General features: G+C 40.9%; 1 protein-coding gene across 16 annotated transcripts in view; it reads left to right on the forward strand.

Annotated features, from left to right (window-relative positions):
* ARHGEF28 (Rho guanine nucleotide exchange factor 28) overlaps positions 1 to 23,021 on the forward strand; it is a 118,910-nt gene extending 95,889 nt beyond the window's left edge. For 15 of the 16 annotated variants that reach the window (XM_041426933.1, XM_041426938.1, XM_041426929.1 and 12 more), the window contains 3 exons: positions 1,548 to 2,027; positions 5,285 to 5,585; positions 21,912 to 23,021. In XM_041426933.1, the coding sequence (XP_041282867.1) occupies positions 1,548 to 2,027; positions 5,285 to 5,585; positions 21,912 to 22,072 (942 nt within the window). In that variant the 3' untranslated portion in view covers positions 22,073 to 23,021. The remainder of the gene's footprint in view (positions 1 to 1,547; positions 2,028 to 5,284; positions 5,586 to 21,911) is intronic. The other variant, XM_041426942.1, reaches the window with a different exon arrangement.
* Positions 23,022 to 23,852: the final 831 nt, after the last annotated feature.

Raw genomic sequence — 23,852 nt, forward strand, 5'->3', positions numbered from 1 at the left:
TCTGTACAGTCCAAAAACCTAGAAGGAAAGTAAAATGATGGCTCCACTTGAACTGATGTCATTCCACATACAGATTTCTAAAATTATAGTTCAAAGAATTGAAAAAATTTTGTATTTTGATTAGCCTATTCTTCTGGCTAGTAGTAAGCAGTAACTTGGCCAGGTAGCTCAGGTAGCAAACTCAGCCCATTTTAGATGCTTAAGTGTCACTTGCTTTGGGCCTTACTTACTTTGCTTACTTAGTACACTTACTGTAGGGCCTTAGTATGAAGTATTTGCCTCTTTTATGCTAAGCTTGAATGTCTTATGTCTTCTTATTTAGCTTCACTTTTATAATTCTATTTTTAAATGTTTCATTTGAGTATACTTAATTTTTAGACCCTATTGACCTTAGCATATTTCATACTAATCCTGGAAACCTTGGGCTTAGAAGTTAAGTGTATTGAAACAATACAAAAGAAAAATAAAAATCCTGTAATTCAGGGGGAAAAAATTTGAGTAACTGAAAAACAAATAGGGACAGTAAAGTAAGGTTTAGGATCATGCCTTAACTGCTCAGACCATGAATGGGCAGTCAGGTGCCAAGAAACAAGCAGAGGATCTTGTCCTGTTTACAAGTCACTGGAACTGACCAAATACTGGAGGAAGAGCCAAGGAAAGTGCAGATGGCACATTGCATGAAGCCAAAAACTTTCTGGGGTGAACAGCACAGGGCAGTGGGGTTACGTGAGTTCTCTGGGAATGTCTCCTGAAATAGATGCCCATGTCAACTCTTGAACATAGCGCAGTAAATGCCTCAGCAGATCTAGGGTTTTCTTGCTTTTCTTTCTTCTTAGTCCCAGCTATTTGTTTTTGTGTTATTGGAGGATGTCACAACCTTTAATGCAAACAATGTCACAACATCCTTGTGAGGCACGGAATATAGAGTTCTCAGCTGTAAAATAGGAACATCAAACCTGAAACCATTACTATACTGCAGGTTTGTGCTTGCACTGACACCTTGGTCAGGTGTGTGTAGTGGTGCAGTCCTGGTGACATGGCTGTGTTGGCAGGTGCCTGTAGCACTGGTGTTAGTTGGCCTGCAGTGTTGCAGGTTAGCAAGGAGAGCCTTAAACCCAGAGTGAACTCACTTGGAAACAATACAGTTTTATGTGTAGAAGTCACAGCTGTGTTAGGAATACTTGGGTGAGTATTGCCCTCTTCAACCATGAAATATCATTTTTCCTGTGTGTCTTTACATCCTCTGACAGAACAGGACCCCAGCTGTAATTGAAGCGCATATGCACAGCTGTAACATAAACATATGTATAATAACACTAAGTATAAACCAGAAGCTTTGTTAAAAGTGCTCAAAAGAATTGAGTTTTATTTTAGAAATACCTCTATGTAAAGGCATTATCACAGAATTTTATCTATTTGCTTGAGGAATAACCTCCCCAAAACATTTCAAGTTCAAGCATTTTTATATAATGATTCTATGTAAAAACACAGAAATGGATTAACGCTGATCTTTAAACATTTGTGTCTGATTTTGTTGTGGTGTCTAGGCAGCACTGGCTATCCAGGACAGCCATAAAGAGCTCCATAGGTTACTCCTGCAAGAGAATGAGAAGACCAGTCGGAGCCATGGTTCTCGGCTAAACCTTGTTTTGGAACAAGAGAAATATCAGAATCCAGAAAAACAAAGGGTGGAACTGGCCAACATACACAAAATGAAGCAGCAGTTTCAGCAAGAGCAGCAGTGGTGGCTGCGTGAATGTGACCAGCGGCAGCGGGAGCAGGAGGCGAGGGCAGGCCGGCTGGAGCAGCGGGAACGGGAGTGCCAGTCCGAGGAGGAGCTGCTGGAGCAGAACCAGCAGAGACTGGCACTGCAGCTGCAGGAGTACCAGCAGAGTCTGGAGAGGCTCCAGGAGGGGCAAAAAATGGTGGAGAGAGAAGGAGACAATGTGAGAATGCAGAAGAAACTCGTGTGGCACTGGAAGCATGGCCAGCAAAACAGCCTGTTTTCACACGCAGGGGACTATGAGGTTTGTGCTTCCCCATTGTAATTATACCCCTGCCTGCATTCCTAGAGACCTGCCTTGACGAATAGGCCAGGATGTCTGGGTTTTGTTGGTTCTTAAAGTAATGAGTGAGCATGTGGGAAGCTGAGATTCAGGCATATCCAAGCATTTTCTTTGAATGTCATGAAGTTTAAGCAGGGAAATTGCAAAGTCCTGTCCCTGGGAAGGAGCAACCCCATGCATGGGTAGATGCTGGTGATCACCTTCTGGAAATCAGCTTGACTCTCTACAACTACCCGAAAGGAGGTTGTAGCAAGATGGGAGTCAGCCTCTTTTCCCTGGCAACTAGTATGAAGACACAAGGAATTGGCCTTAGGTTGTGACAGGGAAGGTTTGGTTTGGACATTGGGAAGAATTTCTTTGCTGAAAGGGTGGTCAGGCATTGAAACAGGCTGCCTAGGGAGGTGGTGGAGTCACCGTCCCTGGAAGCATTCAAAAAGCTTCCATGGTAGCTAGTGGTATGATTTAATGGATGTGATGGTGGTGTGTTGGGTCAAAGGTTGGACTTAATGATCTTGGAGATCTTGTTCAGCCTTTGTGATTCTATGATTCTGTGAAGAGGACCTGGGAGTCCTGGTGTAGAACATGAGCAAACAATGTGCCCTGCTGCAAAGGTGGCACATAGTCTCCAGGGCTGCACTGAGTAAAGTTTTGCTAGTAAGTCAAATGAGGGGATCCTGACTCTCTGCTCTGGACACCTGGAGTCTGGCTCCCCCAGTGCAAGAAAGGCATAGAGCTGTGGGGTGGAGAGGAGACAGGAGGATGGATGTCTGGTGAAGTGCCTGTTTGAGAGGCAGGGACATCTCTCCATTAAGGAAGGCTGAGATTGTTCAACCCTGGAGAAGAAATGGTTCCTATTAATGGAGGTTCCTTTTAACGTATAAAAACACCTAAATGGAGGTTCTGAAGGAGATGGAGGCAGGTTCTTTTCAGTGGCACTCAGTGACAGAACCAGAGACAATGGGCACAAACAAAAATACTGAGGATTCATTCTGAACATCAGAAAACTATTTTTTCTTGTGGGGGTGATGGAGCCCTGGCACAGGTTGTGGAGTCTCTGTCATTGTGGAGTCTCTGTCATTGGAGATATTCAAAAGCCACCTGGACATGGTCCTTGGCAACTGTCTCTATGTGGCCCTGACTTGGCAGGGGAGTTAAACCAGATGTCTTCTAGAGGTACTTTTCAACCTCAACCATTCTGTGATTTTAAGCTAGATACCTACAAAATCCAAACTTAGGTAGGTGTTCATTAAATTGAGAAGACAGAAGTTATAAATATGAGTATCTGTGTTTTATTCTGCTTTGCTACTGTGTTTGTAAGATACATTGTGTCTCTGCGTCTTGTAGAAAAATTTAATTATTGTAATGCTTAAGCATATAAAGCACTTAATGAAGTCTTTGATTGCTGTTCTTTTTCCTGGACCACTAGCTCCAGGAAGGAAAAGATGCACCTTCAGGAGTAACAAACATCAGGCTCTTGTGAACCCCACATTTCAGGCCCTCCTGTCCTGTTCCCTGAACCAACCAGCCCCCTAGGGGAAGAGTTTGGTGTGTGGCTCCATCCCTGACAGTATAAATCCTTGGAGATGCTTATTATTTGGGGTGCAATTTAAAGTAGTCTCGAAGCTGCTTAAGTGTTTAACAATAAAATGATCAAGTTTTTGTTGAGGGTGAAGGACACAGTCTGCCTCTGAACTCAGCTGTCTGGGTGCTCACCTGCCAGGTAGGTCCTCATCTGTAATACCTGCTTCATGGTTGTGGTCTTGATTTCCCTAACTGTTCTCTAAAGGACCTGAAAATCAAAACATTTTGTCTGGCTTTTCCACATATGGAAAGCTCATTGACCCAAAGAGCTTCTTTTTCCCCTCAGGTTCTCATTTTTACAAGAAAATCTGTAGAGGTTTTCTTCAAGCCATCACCTCCACAGTTTTTCAGCTGGCAACTCAACCATAACCATTTGGCATCTAAGATTGTGCCTGCCTGAGGGGTTAAAGGATTGGCCTCTGACCTCCCTCTTTTCATCTGGCTTTTGTGAAGGCAGTGTGAACATGACTTACCCATATATGCTTGCTAGTCCAAACAATGAAGACACTAGCATAGCATGTGCTGCAGTTTTGATTTGTTTGGCAGTGCTTAAGAAGTGGATGATAAATCCAAAACTGAAGTTTCCCATCAGCTTTAAGGAATGTGACTTCTGAAATCTTTCTAGGAGGGGAAATTGAAGGATAATAGTCTGATACAGGGATATGTGGATTGCACAGAGAGGCAAAATAATTCAGTGCTAAGTGTCAGAGAGTAGTAGTTTTTGTAATCTAATATTTAATTTGTAAGTCCACTTGTATTTTTTTTTAAGTAGACTGCATGGCTTTGAATCCATCCAGACCTTAAGACTGTCTTTCTCCTGTGTTTCCACTACCATATTCTGTGCAGCAGTGGAGCCGGTTGAATGATTGTCAGTCAGCTGGTATTCTCCTCCCAATGTTTTGGTATTGCACACAGCCTAGATAATTTTGTGTGACCAAACAATGCAATAACTCACTCTAATACTCCTGTGTTTTTCTGTGAGATTGGCCTTAATAAACACCTGCAGACAAAGAGTCTGCAGGAGTTGCATTTTCCACCCTTGGGAGCCATGGCTTGCTTGCTAAAGCTGTTTGCCATCTCCAGTTTGACTGCTGCGGCCCTGTTCTCTGTGATTGCCTGTCTGTGTGAGGTACAGTGTTATTTTTGGATTGCAGAGTACACAGATTTACGTATGAGAAGTGGCATGTTGAGCCATGAGGCAAAATATTAACCCTCTGGAATTAGTCAGCAGAGCTCAATGCATCCCAGATAGTGGTCCTTTTTTATCTGTTACTTTGCAGTTATTACTTCTTTCAAGGTGAGCTAAGACCAGATCTGCTAGGTTATTGCTGTTTATTCTTGAATGCACATCAAATTTAATGTGTTTTGAGGTTAACCTCTGGCAGATGAGATGACTATTTGCTATGAATCCCCATTTGTCTGGCAGTTAATTTTCTGCATCCTGGTAAAGGGATTCTTCAGGATGATGCTTATATTCATACACTTCACTTTTACATAGTGAGAAGCAGGGAGCTGGACTCCCATGATTCTTATAAGTCCTTTCCAACTTGACATACTCTGTGATTCTCTGGTTCTGTTACTTGACAAAGGTGAAAATAAAATTCTCTGGTTTTTGCTGTTTTTTTCCCCTTCTGCAGATAATGGGACATAATCAATTGGACAACTTATATGGTGAAAATGCATTCTACTTCAATGAAGCTGTAGTGTGTGTGTCTCTAAGAAGAATCAACAGATCAAATTCTTCTCTCGTTTATGAGGATGGTGTGTATGGGATGAATATCTCAAATTCTGATGTAGCAGGGACTAGTGAAAATCAGGTGGACCTCAAAATGGACACGTCTTGTCAGCCAGCATTAACTAGTGTACTGTGGAAATCCACTAGTCCTTACCAGCAGATGTCTTTTTCCTGCAAAAGCAACAAGGATTCCTTTAATAATGGTAATTAATACTTTATTTAATTATGAAGTAGTTTGTCCCCTCTCTGGCTGAATAGTCCTACGAACAAAGACAGTTTGGTAGTAGTGGAAGCAGGACATTTTGATAAAACAGTTGCATGTTTCTTTGCAACATTTTTGATGATAGGTGAGAAAATCAGCAGAACAGAAAATTACTGAAAAACCCCACAAAACTCCTTTTTGTGTCTGTATAGTAGTACTCAGAATGTGTTTTTCTCTCATTCTTTTCCCAAGGCTTTTGACCTATTTTTTGCGAGCAGAAGTCACTCTTCTTCAAGTGCATTTTATTGATTGTTTGAGAACATATGTGCATTACTTCATGATTTCTGGTTAGAATAGCTTTTGATTTCCTGTCTTAGAATAATAATCAGTGTTCAAACACCCTTTTCTTGCTTCATTGCGGAATGAAAATATCTTGAAAGATCTGTGGACAGACAATGGTATCACTTCTAAGGAATAATATAATCTTTGAAATAAGTTACATCAGCAGCTCTTACTGCATTACCTTTCTTTATTCTTGGATTTTACCAGTACCCCCAAAGATACCTAGGCTTCATGGCAGTTACTGATGGTGGCTACCAAAATGACTGGAAGAGGCTGCCTATCTGAGCACTGTGTGCACTGAAAATTCCTTAAAGGTCTTAAAAACTTATGAGAAACTCTAAATTATCTGGGGTTTATTTCTTATTTTGCACAATATTAGTTTTGATCTAACTTCTTTCATTAGTGTGAGTTGTAGAACAAGATGTAAAAACACAACAGCTAAAAGTCTTGGGCACCAACGGTGCACTTTTGGTGTAAGAGATTAAATGATCTGGTGGGGTTTTCTCCACAGCTGTGAAATTCAGGAGACGTGGCATGTCAATGCTGCAGCAGTGCCTGAGATGCTTTTTGTGCAGCTGACAGTGCAGAATAGCTTGTGTTCTCACACCCAGCTTCTTGCAGGTCAGGTCACAGCAAAGACCAGTGGGCAGCAGAATTAGGAATTGAAAACATACACAGGTACAATGGTTAATTGTCTTACATCAGTGATTAAGGAACTTGCTCCTTAGTACTCCTTGTAATGAATTAAACAGACATCCAGTACAGCATTACTAGTCTTTGGTATGTGCCAAAACAGCAAGTTATAACCAAAGGTAGGGCAGGCTAGTCACATCACTACAATCAGCAAACCAAGCTGATTAGTAAAAGAGATTAAGATTTTTAAAAATGCCTAAATAAGTAGCCTGGTGGAACTCGTTCTAGTTTGGCTGCGGTTGTCATTTTAGTTAGTGCAAATTTGAAAAGGAACACATACGCGGGTTTAAACTCTCAAAAGTGGCTTAGCTTGCGCTGGCAAACATATAGATAGAAACTAACCAGGATACTTTCTGTTGAGCCCACATGAGAGCATCTTTTTTAATTAAACTGGCTTGTACCAGTTAAATTGCACTGATTCTAAGATAAGCTGCTGGAGTGTCAGTGTCTCAAGACACAATGGACCAGCTTTGTGTTCAGCTGCTGTCAATGCATACTGTGTAGACATCATTATCTTGCCCTTGGTAACAGGGCACCATGGCAGTCCCAGCCCTCTTGGGGACAAGCTCTGGCTCCAGAGCCCACCCAAGAGGCCAGTGTGAGTCTCTCTGACCAAGTTGTGTTGGTAAAATGTGCAGTTACTGCCTGGGTGGTGCCACAAGACACCTTTTGCAAAGAAGTGAAGTAAATCCTTGCAGCATTCTGATGGTTCAGATGATGCTGTGAAGCCTACCACTGCATTGCTGGAGCAGGCAGGGCAGGGAGCCTCCCCCCAGAGAGATGTGACATTGCATTCCATGGTTGCATTTGTGATTGAGAAGGTGACAAGAATTTTATGCTCTGATCATGCAGTGCCTGAGTCTGTGTGATTCAGACTTGCTTCTGTCTTGCATCAGGACCACTGTTCAGGGAGGGACTGGGGAATGAGAAGAGTGCTGAATTTCGCCAAGGGACTATGCACATGGAAATTATGCAAATCGCTTGTTCCTAAGCAATGTCAATCAAATAGAACAATACAAACATTTCATACTAGGAAACTGATTTTCTTTTTTTGAGTATTTTGGTCATGTTCTCTTCCCCAGAGACTTTAGCAGAGTTTCAGAAAATCTCCAGTCTTTGCCTCTGCTTTCTGACATCTCTGCAGGATACAGTCAGTTCTTATCACTTTGAAGGAAAACCAACTTAAATGCAATGAGGGAAAGAACTTAAAAGTTAGCTGAAATCTTCAATATTTTCATGTGGATGAATGTTTCATGGTAATTTCATGCCTTTCCATGCATTTTCCAGCTAGCTTTGTGTATAAAGTCTCATAATCATCTTTAAAAAAACATGCTTAAATAATTGGTCAACATACAACTAAGAAACAAATACTGAGTATGGTTTGCTGCATATAGCCACGTGCCACGTACATACATAGCCAGACCTAATATATAGTTAAAGTTTTGTGTGTACAGAAGATAAATTTCTTGTGTTTGATTAACTTTCACAGAATTTTAGGCCTTTTGTAAGAAGTCTGCTCTGTCAAAAAAAAACCCTCTTAAATTATTTAAAGAGAATCACCGTCTAAACTTGTTTCCAAGGAGTTAATCATACTGCATTCTACCATATGTTAAGTAGTATTCAATTAAGCTTCATAAATATACAGAAATGGAAATGGCTACATTACTGTAGTGCATAATTTTCCATTCATATTTCTTAAGGTAAGAAATAGGTCTCTTCCCATAGCTAACATCATGATTATATATCATTGTTCTATGTGTTTGGGAGGGAACTTCAGTAAAGACCTTCAGGCAAGTTCCCACTGAACTGAAACTGGCATAAGTAACCTCACTAGAAAAGGTGTGTCAGTCAACAGGAGGAAAATATGATTGAAAGAAAAATGTGTTAATGCTTTACAGTAATGGTTATGAAATTATCTGCATGAAAGAAGCAAGTACTTTGGCTAATTAGGAAGGAGGGGAAGTATAGGTTTTGTGTCAGACTAGACTGAGAATTGAATAAATTAGTCTTGCATTTAATTGACATGTCAAGTTAACTAGCCAAAGTGATGCCTGAGGATTTACCTATGGATTCACCTCTTTGATTTCAGGAATCAGTGCAGTTTTAATTCCTTTAAGCTTTGAAGTGAACAGCATTGTTTGTTGCTGCTACCTTAATTTCATTTATTCAGACATTGTAGCTATAGAAAAAGAATCGAAAAGTGATTGATCTGGAAAACTGCTGAAACTTGAATGTGGGAGGAGGGTTTTACCTCACACATTTAGTATGAAAGACCTGTACACGTGACACAGTGAAAAACAGAGTTTAAATCTTTGTGGGGAATATAGGAAAATCTGTGATCTTCATAAACAGCCAAATGCAAACCCAAGGAGCAAAAAGAGGACTCTATTTTACTGATGTAATTTGAATATTTTTTAAAGGAGAGAAATTTGTACATATATGAGTATAAGCAAATTAGTTGCTTTTGGAAAAAATAATTTATTTATAGTGGCTTTCATCAAAGTACGTGATCTTCATCTAGAGATGTAGAATATTTAATTTGCAACAGAAAAAACCAAAGATTCCAGAAACAATGTGTAGTATCCTATAACTCCATATAGTTGATAGGAAATTTCCTTCCTGTTCCCTGAGGCAGATTATGCTAATGGTGATTACTCTGTTTAATCTGTTCTTAAAACTGTAAATCAGATTCATTTGCTTTAGTTTCCCATTGTTAGTTTAGATGGCATTTAGAACAGTGCATTTTTTATCTGTGCTGGTTTCAGCTGGGGTACAGTGAATTTTCTTCTCAGTGGCTGGCACGGGGCTGTGTTTTGGGTTTGGGCTGAACACAGAGTTGGCAATACAGAGATATTTTTGTTATTTCTGGGCAGGGCTGGCACAAAGCCAAGGCCTTTTCTGCTTTTGGTACTGCCACACTGGGAAGGGGACTGGGGGTGCTTGGCAGGCTGGGAGGAGATGCAGCCAGGACAGTGACCCAAACTGACCAGAGGGATATTCCAGACCTGTGGCACCAAATTCAGTATATAAAGTGGGGGAAAGAAGCAGGGAAGGGGGGACATTTGTGGTGATGTCATTTGTCTTCCCAAGTAAGCATTTTGCATGATGGGGCCCTGCTCTCCTGGAGATGACTGAACATCTGCCAGTGCATGGGAAGCACCTTGGTTTGTTTTGCTCGTGTGCACAGCCTTTGCTTTCCCTATTAAACAGTCCTTTTCTTAGCCCATGAGTTCTCCTGCTTTTACCCTTCTGATTGTCTCCCCAGTTCTTTTGGTAAGAGAGGGGTGTGTGGGGTTTCTGGCTGGGGTTAAACCACCATTAAGGCTACCTTAGCTAATCTAAGTTGTGGCCTAATGACATTGCGTAAGAGCATTTGCTCTATGTTTATATCAGGGAGGTTGAGAACAATAGGCCTGGCTCTTTTATCATATTTGTGTTAAGGTGAATTTGTTGCAGTCAGGAGAGATATACAATATAAAACTGATGCAAGTGTGATGAAAAATAGGTGAAATATGCTTTGCACTACACTGATAAGAAGCCATCTGAAGTGGTACAGGCTCTTTGTCTATGCTTCCACCTCAACACTGAATTTTGGCAAGAAGCAAATCTCAGTAACTCAGGGCCTTATTCAGATAGCATAGCTGCTGCTGCCAGCGCTGGAGGTGGCTGATGGGATACCATGATCAGGACTTAGTTGAGTAAGATTACTTTCGTCCCTTGGAACCTGGTAAATAATGATTAGCAACACCCCCAAAAAAGTCATCACAGTTCTGCATATGAAATCGTTGTGTGTTAATTTTTATATTGTTGTTGCTGAAAGAACTCCTGAGTACATCTCATTTTTCTAAGCTGGAATGTAACTGTGTCCCATACAACATACACCTTTAAAACAGCATCCTTTGGAGTTAGTGACAGGCCAGCCCCTTACCACCTGCAGAATTGCATGTGAAGACGTGTTTCAACCTATTTTTTTTCTGATATGTCTAATAATATTTTTAATAGTGCCATTTTTTTTCACTGTTCCATAGTGACCAAATTCTTTCTGATTTTCTTTCACTTAGAAAAGGGGAAAGAGGGAAATTTTTAAAAAGCAGAGGATGATATGACCCATGGAGCTCTCAGTTTGTCAGGGAGCCTCCTGAGCAGGTGTGATATTTTCAGCTACTTTAATTTTTTTGTCTTTTTTAATTGAGTAGATGCCAAATTGAGAACAATTCTAAATTGATTTTTCTGTGTTCACTATATCCCTAATAAGTATGGATGGCTACACAGGTGAGCACAGGGCTCATTCAGTGCTCAGTGTAAGTTATAATGAGAATAAAATTAAAATACAAATATATAAGAATACGAAGTTGAGAAACATCAGCACCAGTATCTTCCAAGTTCAAAATCTCATTGATTTATTAGAACACTTAAGGTGTTACTTTTGACTCTGCAACAGACAACAGCAAATTTGCCTCTTTTCCGTAGCACAAAACACTGGTTTTCATGCTCTGCTGGAAGATTTCCTTGTTTCTGAGATACTTGGGGGAAATGAATCAGAGAGGAAGTATTTCTTTTTCCTCTTGGGAATAATGGTGCTGTTTGTTTAAAACAAATGGCAAAAGGGATTAAATCACAAGGGAGTGTGATACCAAAGTGAAAAATATGTCATTATATGTCACATGCAATTAGTATAATTCAAGTAACACTTCCTTCTTTTCACTTCTGTAGCAGCCAGATTTTGTTGTTCTGTTACTGATTTTCTCATCTCAAAACACTTTTCTCATTTCTGAAAATAACCACAATAGATGTGGCACTATAAAATAACCCTTTAATTAAGGCAGCTAATGATATTCTGGTTTTATTTTGCACATTAATGTATGTAGTAGCTATCCTGTGTGATGCCTGTCTGATTTTATTCCTTCTATTATCTTTTCCTTTACAGTTCATTCATTTGTGAAGGGAAATTTAAAATAGTGCACATTTTTAAGGTTATGAATGGAGTAAAAAAGATTGCCTGACCCTGTCTTTTGAGGTACCACTGGTGTTGGTGTAAATCTGCACACCATATTCAGGCTTTCATTAACTGCAGACTTACTAAACAGCAACAGGAAGATGGCTGAATCTTTCTCATTTTTCTCACACTTTATGGTTCCACCAACTTCAGTGTAGTGGTTTGTGGAGTCAGTGGAATTAGTGGTGTCAATGAAATTGGAATTTTGTGGATGATCTCCCTTATATGCAGATTTATTCTTTACATGGATTGTGTTTTTTCCAGTAGGTAGAGGTTTCAGGGGAGTAGAGGGATGAAAGGAGAACATTTCAAAGCAGAAAACAATGGGCAGAGGGTTTTTAGCCAGACAACTGGTTTATAGTGAGCTGGATCCTGAGCATTAGCTCAGGGATGTGCAGAGATGTGTTTTAGATAGCAAGTCTGCAGGGAAAGAAGTAATCTTTCAGGAAAAGGGCCACAAAACAACAGTGTTGCTGGTTGTTTGATGTTAAGAAGATTCCTTGGGAGGTCTTTGTTGTCCTTGGAAAATGCTTTCTATGGGTGGAGACCTGGCTACTGTGCCCTGCTTTAGTACATTAAAATATTTTGTATGTATTTTGTAATGAAGTTAGAGCCTGAAATAGATGCACTAGTGTAATTCATTCTAATAGCTGAAAGAAGCTGTTTATGGATGATCAAACTTTGCAAGATACTGAGTATGCAAACACACCCTGTAAAACCATGTAGCTGAATCACCAAGTGGATCTGTCTGGCTTATTTTGAAAAGTATAATCTCATTTTAATTATTTAGTATAATACTTTACATATTCCAAGAAATGGCCTGTAGCATGTTGTACAAAAATAGTGAAGTGTTAGTAATACGAAACCTCCTCAGCATCATCTGCTGTTAAATATTTATTAAGACACTGGGGAAAATTGTCTGTCTTGTGCTGGTATTCATCACAGGAGCACCCAACTGCCTTCCAATAAATCTCATTGGCTGTCAACAAACTGGTAGAGGAGATTTCATGGAGTATATTGTTCCCCCTTGCCAGATGCCGTAGGAAACTTCTTTTGGGTGTAAATTTTTAATGGGGAAGTAGAGAGGAGGAGCCTTGGTGCTGGTATGGAATTTGCTTATAGTTTAATCAAGTAGGAAGACTTCCAAGAGTCACCTACTGAGATTCCTTGACTATTCCTTGGAAGTTTGATCTAGAACTGGGACATAAATGATAAAAAATAGATATGATTTTTCTGTATTTGTTTAGGGTCTGTTGTAAAAAACTCAAATCCATGTAGTTTAAAAGTCATTGAATATATTCCATTATAAAGAATATATGAGAGGCAGGGAAAGTAGGGTATTTGGCAAGGGTGATTTCTTTTTTCTCTTTATTAATTGAATTGGAAAATATAAGGATAATTGTTGCTGACAGAAAAACTGCAGGGAAGCTGTCTTCTGGGCAGAGCAGTTGAAGCACAGTGCCACCGGGGAGAGGATGAAGGTGTAGGGAAGGCTCCTGGATTAAACACAGGCAGTTTTGAGCTATAGTGACAATGAATACAGGAGGTGTTTCAAAACCTGTAATAAAGGTGAGGTAGAAGGAAGAGGTGATGCATTTGGGCTTAAGGGTAAGACCAGTGTTGCTCTTACAAGGGAGAAGTGGGAGCAAAAGTGAGGGAATTGTGGATCTAAGTGCTCTCCATGCACTCGAGGGATGAACACACATGCTTATTTGATAATTGTGGGGTTTTATGGCTTTGATGTACAATTTTTCCTTTACCTCTTATGCAGACTGTTTTCACAGCAGTTACATGTTCACAGAGCTTTTAGCAAACAGTTAAAAAGGGCATTCATTTCAAAATATTCAATCACACTGAAAATTCCTATGCTTACAATGCAAAGTATGGGGAATGTGCATATTTTCCAGTTTTTTCTTGATTTTTTTCAAGGACTCCAAGAAGAAAACATGAGCACATCTACTTCCGGCCAAAAAGGAATAAAAATGGCTGTGCTAATACTCAATATACAATTAAAAAAATAGTGAATATTTCCCTCAGTTTTGACCTTGGGGGAGAACAAGTATCTCTGTGACTATAGATAAGAGGCTTCTCTCAGATGCTCACTCATGTAGTCGTGCTTGTATTTTTTCCTGTATTAATCAACAACAGCAGCTTCTATTAAAGGGTAAGATTAGCATGTAATTGATTTGAAACAGGTGCTTTGCCTGATTTTTTTCTTCTGCAGCAATTCTATATATTGCCTTAGTGCTCTTCTGCTGGTCTCTTTGAGTTTTGATCTTGTCAGCTTTTATGACTAAGAAGTGGTGGATCTGGTCTGCTGTTGGGAAATTACCCCATAAAACCAAAGTGCTTAGGAGGAGACTTGAGTGCTTTACAAATTACCTCACCCTTTTAGCTTTTGTAACAGAGCTGTGCCCTTCTGCTGCTCAAGAAAATGTTTGCCAAAGTCCAGAGCGCACTTCTTTATGTTGCACCTGAAAGAGTGGCCAAACGCTGGGGACTAAATTGCTTTTTTTGCCAAGGTCTTTGATTTTATGTTTATTTCAAAGTGGAAAAGAAAAAAAAAAAAAAACAAAAAAAACCAACAAAACAACCCACAAACAAAGAGCGTTCATAAATATGAGGCAGAGTTAATCAACACTCTAACATCTGTCTGTGGTAACAGCTCAGAAGAGGAGTTTTGATGTGTAAATGTCCCCTTTTGTTTCAAAGGGAGTGACTTCATGTTCCAGAGACTGCTTTTTCAGGGTTAATGCTAGCTGAATCTCTTTTTTAGGAGGGAAGGAGATAAAGCCTCACTGCAGCGTTTTATCTTCAGGGTGCAAATTTGGACAGCGGGTGAGGGAAGTGTGGGGGTGTGCTGGCAGGCAGCAGAAAGGGGAGCTGGTTCATTGTCCCTCGAGTCCTTGGTAGTGCTGTCTGTGTCTGTAATTTCATGGCGTTTCTGTTCCTCCATTACACACCCAAGCAGGAGCGTTCCCTACCCATGGCAGTTTGTCCGGCCTTCAGCCTGCTGGCCAAATGACTTAAGCAGACGACAGGCTAGGAGGAGATGGTTGCAGACCGCTCAGTTTACACCCACACTGGACATGCGAAGGAGGAGGCGGTGGGGGTTTTCAGCGCTTCCCCAGCACTGCTGTCAGAGGGCAGGAGAGCAGCCCTGCCCCTGCAGAGGTGCTCTGTGTGGGTGTGCTGCTGCTGCTGCTGCCCCGGGCGGGGCAGCGGCCCTGCGGCGGCAGCTGGTCGTGTTCCTTGTGATCCTGTGTAGGAACAGTGTTCTTGGGGTTTTATGGGGCTTTCCTCTTGATCATTTGAGTGCAGCTGTGTTTAATGAGCTGGAAGAGAAGTAGGTCAATAAAACATGTGTTCGTTGTTAGCAGAATACCTGTTGGACCACGTGTTTGTCTGTAATTGACCATCTAAAGCTTCAAAGCTTAGCACAAATACAGTTTAATAGGGAATTCATACTTAAATAAATTAATAATAAGCAGAAGCAGGCAGCTGTCAGGCAGTCTGCCCTCCCAAGGTGAGACTGTGGGTATTTAATGCACAGACAAATTATGATTTAGAGTCAGACCTATTTTTAAGTCTCTCTTATTGATATGCATTAGAAAAACAGCATGCCAAAAATAGCTTAGAACCCGTGTGCTTCAAAAACCAATACAACTGATAGCATACCATGTAACTTGGTTAAAATTTTAATCAACCTAATCAATTTTAATCAGCGTGCTATGAATTTGATGTCACAGTGGCACTATCAGTATTTGAGCTTGAGTTAGTTTTGAAATACTTTCTTTGGTAAACACCAGTGTTAGAAATAGTATGTTACTGGCCCTTAATAAAAGAAAAATGACTGCATCATCACATTACTCCAAAACCTGGAGTGTAAGTTGGAACTTTATGATAAATGCCATTTTGGTGGAATAAATATATATTTTGTGTTTCTTGTGCCAAGAATTAGGTCCAAATTGTCTAGACGAAACTTCTCTGAAGACTTATGAGGCAAAACCTGAAAACGGACCTGCATGGTTTTACCTAAGCCAGCAACTACACAAAGAGTAGAAACATGCAGAATAATGGCAATCCCAGTAATTTTACCATGATCAAAAATACAGCATATACATAGAGAAGAGTTGTGTTGCAGACCTTATTCATGATAGACTTTGAATTCTTTCTGTTATCTGTCTTGTAATTAAAAAGTGCACCAACAGCTGGTAAGACTAGTTAATTTAGGATATCTTCTGAAATAATTCCTCATCTGCTTTTTGTGTAAAGTTCTTACTCGTGAAGGTGCTTGTTTGCTTAAGAAATACAGCAGCTAGTTTTTCACAGGGTTGGGCTGGTCAAAAGTAAATAACAGCATTACCATTCCCAGACCAATTTTCTTGCCTTATTCAGTCAGCTGGGAAATGGATTAGGCTCCTCTTTCCTTGGTAGCTTTAGGGTCAGAGTATTTTTCCCAGTGTTTTTTTGTGACCCAATACCAAATTCAGTTCCTACTGTGAAATCAGCTTTATTGAGTTGTGAAGGGCCTGGTTTGTTGATGGGATGTGGAATCTCAACTGCCAGTGAAACTGCTGGGAGTTGTCCTCAAATCATCGAGGCTCACATGTAACTTTTCTATAGGAAGTGTTCTGATCTGGATCAGTAGCAGCAGTATCTTGGTTGTTCCAGGGTGATGCCCTGGCGTTCCAGGTGCCCAGTACCACTGCATTGTGTTCCCTTTCTTCCACCAACTTTAAACAACTGAACCTGCAGTGTGGAAAATCCATTGCAATTCGGGAAAGTCTTAGTAGGCATTAAAAAAGCAGTCAAAATTGGTCATGGTGAGGAAAGGGAGAGAGGCTGAGGTGCTTGGAGTTCCCGGGGGAATTGGCTGTCTGTTGCTAATGAATCTGCATGGAAACCCCTGGGAGCATCATTAGAGACAAAGAGCTGCTGTGGGATTTGCCAGTGGGTTTTTCAGTGGATCCCATGGGAGTTAGGCTGCCATTTGCTGTTGAACTGTGGTGGCAAATGAGAGCCTGTTACCCTTGAATTCCTTTGAATATCCCAGACCGGTAGACTTAGCACTGGTTGTTAGGTGTCTGCTTGTGCTTTGCATTATGCATGAGTGCCAGTGTGGGGATTAAATAGAGCAGCTCTGCCATTTCAAATAGCTGTGGCCTGAAGCTGATGTGTCAGCTGTCAGTCCAAATGAACTTGGTACCAGTTGTTATAAGTACATGTAAAACCAAAACCTAACTCTATTTATTATTTCAGAAGGTTAGTGCTTTTGTGACTCTTCAACGTATTTGTTGCTAAAAGTGCCATAAATCACTCTTCATAAAATGCAGTTTTATTATGCAATTTTATTTTGTAAAGAGGGTCAATGTGACAAATCTTGGAGAGTCACAGCAAGGTAATTGTCTGCAAAATCCATGTGGAGTGTTCCTTCCACCCTCCTGCCACTTTTTTCCCCCCACTTTTTTATTCCCTTTTTTTTCTCCTAAAAAAGTGTCCAGCCTGACGTGACCTCAGAGCTAACCCACCTTTGAGCAGGAGTTTGAATCCGAGGCCTTCTGAGATCCAAAGTACAATTGGAATTATCCTTTGATGCTGTGAAACCAGGGTCAGAGCTGAAGGAGGAACACTAAAGGCTTTCTGTTCAAAACACAGAGACTTGAGAGGTGTTTTTTGTTTGGAGTGTTTCCTAGTGCCTTGGTTCTCCTGTCCTTTCCACAATCTTCACTGTGTGCAGTCTAGCCTTAACATCAAGAGCTCTGATCCTGGAAGAGAGAGAGGAGGGGTTGAAGGGGGCGAAGGAGAAAATCTGTGGCATTTATTTGATGTGGAAGTGCTTACATCCTATGACAACAGACAGGAGGTGAGAATCAGCGTGACTAATGAGTTGTTTACTTGGCTTTTGTATCCCTTGCCCCCCCAGGTACATGGGCTGTGTTTGTTTTTTATGCTATTGATTTCAGATTCCTGCAAATACCATTCCTTTGTCCTTCACCTTGTCAGCAGTTTGTGAGATACTACTAATCCTCTCCCTTAATGCTGTGGAAAAGATAAGGTAGTTAGGATGCAGAATGCTACCTGTTTTTTCTTTCTTTTCCTGTACACCAGTACCATGTTTTTAGTCAGGAGCTGTCGTTTCTCAGAATTTGGACGCAGACCCTGTTTGGAAAACTGAGGTCTCCTTATAAACTCCCTTGAGAACTGATCCCACATACAACAGGCCTGCCATCTGCCATTGTTTTCATATTGAGGTGGTCTAAAAAAGTATGGAAAGAGTAGAGCGCCTCTCTGCAGTTTCCTGATGCTTGTCTTCATGGTACCAGGCCTAAACCCAAGGAAAACGGGGGAAAAAACTGCATTTGTTTTTTAGTGTTGAATTTGACAGTGTGTGTGTGATTGAGACAATTTGTGATTGGATCCAGAGTTTGTTAGAAACAGCCTCTAAACTCCTTTTGCAAAAATTGGTGGGGAAGACTGCTGGGAATGCCTGGGGTTTCTTTATTCAATAAAACGGTCTTAGCTGAGATTAAAAGGAGTAAAAGCTGTACTTTAGGAGCATTTAATACTGAGGTGTGGCACAGGCTACAAGTCCCAAAAAGGCTGAAGTGCTGTCACAGATCACCTAATATTTGGTCACCGGCCTCAAGCACACCCGTTTTTGCCTTTTGACCAGCTCAGCTTTGAAAGAGTGGATTTCTCTGGTCTGCTGTTCACTTTTACCTAGGGTATCCATGATGCAGCTGTGGATCTGGCTTGTTCTTAAGAAAAGACTTACCTGGAATATTGTAGGAGAAATATATTTTATGTAAATGAGAAACAGGTAAAGGGGGTTTCAGTTTGCACGTAAATTCTGGGGTCCACGGTACAGAGAGATGCTGACAGCTCTTGCCTGGTGCAAAAGTGGGAGGGAGCAGAAAGTTGTGTCAAGACTAGACTGTGGAAGGATCTGAGCTACAGCTCAGTTTTGCTAAAGCTTTGGAAATAGTAGGGAGTATTTTCTACATTTATCTTACGATGAAAGAAAAACAGTGCAAATGAGCAAGTGTATGACTGTGGCCAGGTAGAGCCCTTTTGTTTGTCCTCTCTGCGTTGGTGTGGGAGCATGGCAGCAGGCAGAGCCCAGCCAGGCAGCAGGGCTGTGGGCAGGGGCTGTGCCCCAGCTTTTGCGGGGTGCTGCTGATGTGGGTGCTGGTCTGCTGGGCGCGCTGTTGAGCCAAACACAGCCTGCCAGGGAGAGCATCTGTCGGCAGCTTGGAGGAGAGCAGGAAAAAGGGTAAGTAAATGCTGAACTGAAACAAAGGAGATAACACAGAACTCATTTTATGGCTGATTTTGACAGGTGAATTACAGTCACATTGAAGGAAGCTCATAAAAGGCCAATGGTCTGTATTAGCTTGACTCTTGATCCATAGTGAATTCTGATGTTTGCCTCAGTGCAGCGGAGACTGAGCCTGGAGAGAGACTGGGGAGTTCCCATGGGTGCCCAGCTGCCAGGGGATCATGGGAGAGAGAGCTTCTTGGGTGTCACTTTCTGACAGCCCCTTTGCCTTGCTGTCTGCACAAATAATCAGTTTGTTTTCCTTTTTTATTTTTATTAAACATCCTCAGCTCTCAAGAGTTCCTTAGTAGACATCAGCTGATGTTTTCAAGTCTGGTTTCAGAAGTTTCCTCCTTGTTTTGGAAAAGCATTTCAAGAGGAAGGTTTCTCCTATCTTTCTCCTGCTTGGTCACAAGGGCAACTCAGTTTCCTCATGCTCTGAAGAGCTCAGGGGAGGCTTCTTGGCTGCTTTTACTGTTCTACATTACAAGACCAAGGCTGACCGGCAGTTCAGTCCACTTTTCTCAGTCTCCCTTCACCTGAAACTGTTGTTGCCATTTCTAGCACTTCTTCCACACTTCACATGCATCTACCCTCAGGGCACATCACGCTGCTGCCTGTGATACCAGCTGGTCTGCTGGCTCAGCTGCTTCCGGCATGGCACTGGGCAGAGAGACAGCAGCCACCCTCCCTTTTGGCAGGCTGAGTGTGCTGGCCTTGGGGACACGTTGTGCTTTTATTAGCCAGAGTCTGTGTTGAGTGCCACCTGAAGTGCATCCAAAACCAGCCCCTTCCCTCCTCAGTTAGATTAAGCACAACCTTTCCAGCCTGAAGCCACTTGGTGCCCCAGCAGCAGCTGTGCTCTTACCTCCTGGGTGCTCTCCTGCTGTTCAGGTTTCCCAGATGCAATGTATTTAGGAAAAATGAATAAAAAAGAAGTTGAACTAGTGATAAATCATTTATTGTGATAGTGACAGGATCTGATTTGTTTTTCCAGAGTGCTGAAGAGTTTCCACTGCTGAGCTCTGCTGCTTGTAGTTATAACAGTTAATGAGAAATGGCTTGGAAACAGCTACTGTTTTAATTGCTGAAGCAATTACTCTTTAGTTTTGATGGTGAAAAATAATTGCATGTAAGGTGTTTCTTTTCTGTGTATTTTCAAATTTGTAATTAGGGTTCTCAAATTATGTACTTCTTAAACTTTGGAAACAGATCTTTCAAATAAGTGTTTACTCCCTGGTATTCTTATGTACTTAACTTGGGTAATGTGAATAGACTTACAGGACTTAAAAGAAATACTAATGTAGGTAAAATTACCCGAAAATGTAAGTGTTTAGAAGTTGAGGAACTTCTGCTAGTAGGGCTCTTTTAAATAAATAAACATACCTAATGCATCCAGTTTTCATGAAGACGGGCAGACATATTTTTTGCTTTCTCCTGTGGGCTGCAAATTGCAATCTTTTTCTAATATAACCATCAAAAAGAAATAAGTGCAGACATCATCTTCAAAAATCAGGCCTGTTTGACTAAGTTAGGGAGTCAAGACTTTCTGTGTTATGTATTGCAAATAACTCGCAATCAAGACCTTTTCTGGATTTTCATCAAGACTGAAACTTAATCCAGTATAAAACAGTGAAAGAAAGAAAACTGAAGACTAATTTTTGTAACATTCTGTGTCATCCCACTATGACTAAGCTCATTTATAAATACCTTGCTCCTGCCATTGACTCTGCAGACTTGGCAGCAAGAGTAAGTTGAATGTGGTTTATGCTGGGAGCTGCAGCCCCAAAGGCTGTTTGCTCCCCCCAGCTGTGAGAATATCAAAGAGGAGAAGATGCTGAAGGCAGCGGCTGCGATATGATGTGTTCCCACATGCCCACTGCATAATCATCCCACACTGCTCCACATACCCCATGCCAGGGAGCAGCCAGAGAGCCTAGGCTGAAATTTTCAGAGTGCCAGCAAGCTTGTTTTGCCTTGAACTCCTGCCTCAGTGAACAAGACTGATGAAAGTCACATATATTTGGGGAATGCCAAATGTGGGCATGTGTCACTATGAATTGCCAGTATTTAAGTGACTTGGTGTGTAAAAACACAAATAGATCCTTCGTAGTAGATTTCCATTGCATGTAGATGTGAGAAGTAGGGACCAGAGCAAGCATGAAATGTCTCTTCAGCTCTGCATGAGTGATCAAGGCCCAAAGAACCCCAGTTCTTGGTTTGCATGCTTCTGGCATTACCATGCTCTACCAGGAGTTCAAAGCTCCCTTTCTTTCTACAGAGTCCTATTCTGAGAGGGAAGAATGAAAACTTAAACCTCCTGATATAATAGAAGAGTTGGTCAGGCTAAGATTACGGTGAAAAGTATCGCAGCATATCCATTACCGATATTTTTCATCGCTGTGCATGAGGATACACATTCTTTGTTACGCAGCTTGTTTTTATGGTAAAGTTGCTTTGAAGAAATACAGATGTAGAAAAGCTAACTACTGAGATGCAGGTCCTGAGGGCTGAAAGTGCTACAAAATGCTGACTAGGGATAAAACCCAATTTTGCTCACTTAATTCTTTTGCATCCATAAAAGGAAGGCTTACAAATAAAAATTCTGTGTAATGATGAAAACTGTATTAATGTTACAACTGTATTATTACTAACAAAGGTACTGATTATGTGCTGTGTGTTTCCCTCCAGCTCAATTCTGACCTTGTTTATGTCTTTCCATTATTGTGTGTCTGTTTAGTAAAGTGTGGCTACGCATTTGTAATTATTACTATTATTATTACTTGACATAGATTTCACTAACTTTATGTAAGGTACATCTCACCAGGATGTAGTATAATTTTTTCTAGAGTACTGTTTTCCTTTCCAGACAGATGCAGCAAACTAGAAAATGGTGCTAATGAAAAAGTCAGAATTTGACCTTTTTGATGGCATGGATGTGGCAGAAAACGCATTGTCCTTCTCTTGTGTTACAGATCTGAACACATCACACACCCAAGATTCCCAGACGAGTGTTCCAAACCAAGGATCCATCCAGTCACCACAGGCAGATGAACTGCTGCTGAACACCCAGACTGAGAGCCTGCAGGATGCAGAAAGTGGAGCCAGAGTAGAGGAAAAGATTGTTTACCTCTGATAACTTGTTTCCTAATCTCAGTAGCACTTTGGAAAGATAACTGTGTTTGCTTTTCTAAATTTCTGTAGTCATTCTCTGTATGACCATCTGGCTTTAAGGGTAGTATTTAATAATAAGTGCAAAATTTTATTTGATAAATATAGCAAGTAAGTTATTTTGAAGCCTTTGTTGTACAATCTTTCATTTATGACATGATTTAAAATCTTGCAAAGCTTCATTGCTTTGCAAGAAGCAATGAGTAGCAGGGGAGACATAACATTTTGAAACTGTAGAGGTGCCACCAAGGACTATGTTGATTTTCATGAGTCCTCTTCTTACAAGGATGAGCTAAGAGAGATGGGTCTGCTACTTGAGATTTCAGAGTGTGAATCAGTACAGCTGTGATATAACATGAGAAAACAGCAATGTAACAATGATGGCTCGAGTTTTTGCTGAAATGTCCTGTATACCCTTAGCTGTTGGGTCATTTTCCTTATCTTCTAGCTCAGGAACTGCTCAGAAGGGGATGTTTTTTATGTCTGAGCATAATTGCAAAATTGTAAGTGTTTTTTCATGTCCCAAAGCTTATTATCCTTTTGATACTACTGCCAATTTCTGTGAAGAGATGCACCAAATCAGTTATTGTATTATAACTGTTTCTCATTTCAGTAAGTGTCCTTACACATTAAAATTTACCAGATGAAACCATCTCTCTGGTCAAAAGAAAAGAAAGGGGGTAAGTAGTAGGCTTCAGTTAACTGAACTCTTCTGAAACTTCACTGCTTTCCTGTGTAGAAATCAGATAGCTTTCTGCTTTCAGATTCATGGAATTCTCTGTCTTAGGTAGTAAGAAACCTGTTTTGTGCCTTTTTGTGCCTTTCTGTCTTTCTCAAAAATCTGTACACTTCTGTCAAACTAAATAAATGTTCTGTGCATTTCTACAAAACTATAATTTTGATTCATTGTGAGATCCTCCAGAGAAATAAAAAAAACAAGAAGAAAAAAGTGTCCAGGCCTTGTTTGCACTGAGCTCTGTTGCAGATGTGTGTTGTTGATCCAACATAGCCAAAGCTGTGTATTTCAGCGGCAAAACCAAGGATGTGCCTATCACCACTTATCATGGCTGATGGCATTGGCAGAAGTGCAGCAGAAATGCAGCTGCACAGCTCCTGAATGCTCCTGCCAGCTGCCTCACATCTGCCCAGCTCAAGGATGTCAGGGAAAAACACTGACATTTCCAGGTGAGATACCTGGATCTCCCATTTGACTGGGTCAGCCCCAGGTGCCAGTGGTTTCCATTTTACCCTAAGCCCTGTGTTGTGTGACATCTTTTGCAGGGCACAGGGTTTTAGATGTGTGCATTTGTCAGCAAGGGTTTCCTGACTGAGAAGGATTCTCTTCCAGGGACTGGGGTGCTTCAGGGAATACCTGAAAGCAGAGCTTTCTGAGCTGCATCTGACTGGACTCCAGAGTACTTGTTCATTTGTTATCTAGGACAAACAACCGAGCACCTGGCATGATGAGCAGGACATGATTCTCAGCTGTATTAACTGATATGCAAATGCCATCAGGGAAAGACTGGGCCTGCAGATGTCGTTTCCAGTGTCTATGTTCAGCTTTCAAGACTCCTGCTAACCTGACAGCACTTTAAAATTATCTCTTTATAAGAGGAAAAAAAAAAACAAAAACCAAACTCTTTTAAAATTTCTAGAATTGCTTTATCTTCTTTACTTTTCACAATTAGATTAAAATTAAAATGTGGATCCAACTTCTCTTAAGGGCCTTGCAGTAGGGACAAGAG

Source organism: Onychostruthus taczanowskii, unplaced genomic scaffold, assembly GCF_017590055.1.
Source record: "Onychostruthus taczanowskii isolate IOZ18803 unplaced genomic scaffold, ASM1759005v1 scaffold96, whole genome shotgun sequence".
Lineage (NCBI taxonomy): Eukaryota > Metazoa > Chordata > Aves > Passeriformes > Passeridae > Onychostruthus > Onychostruthus taczanowskii.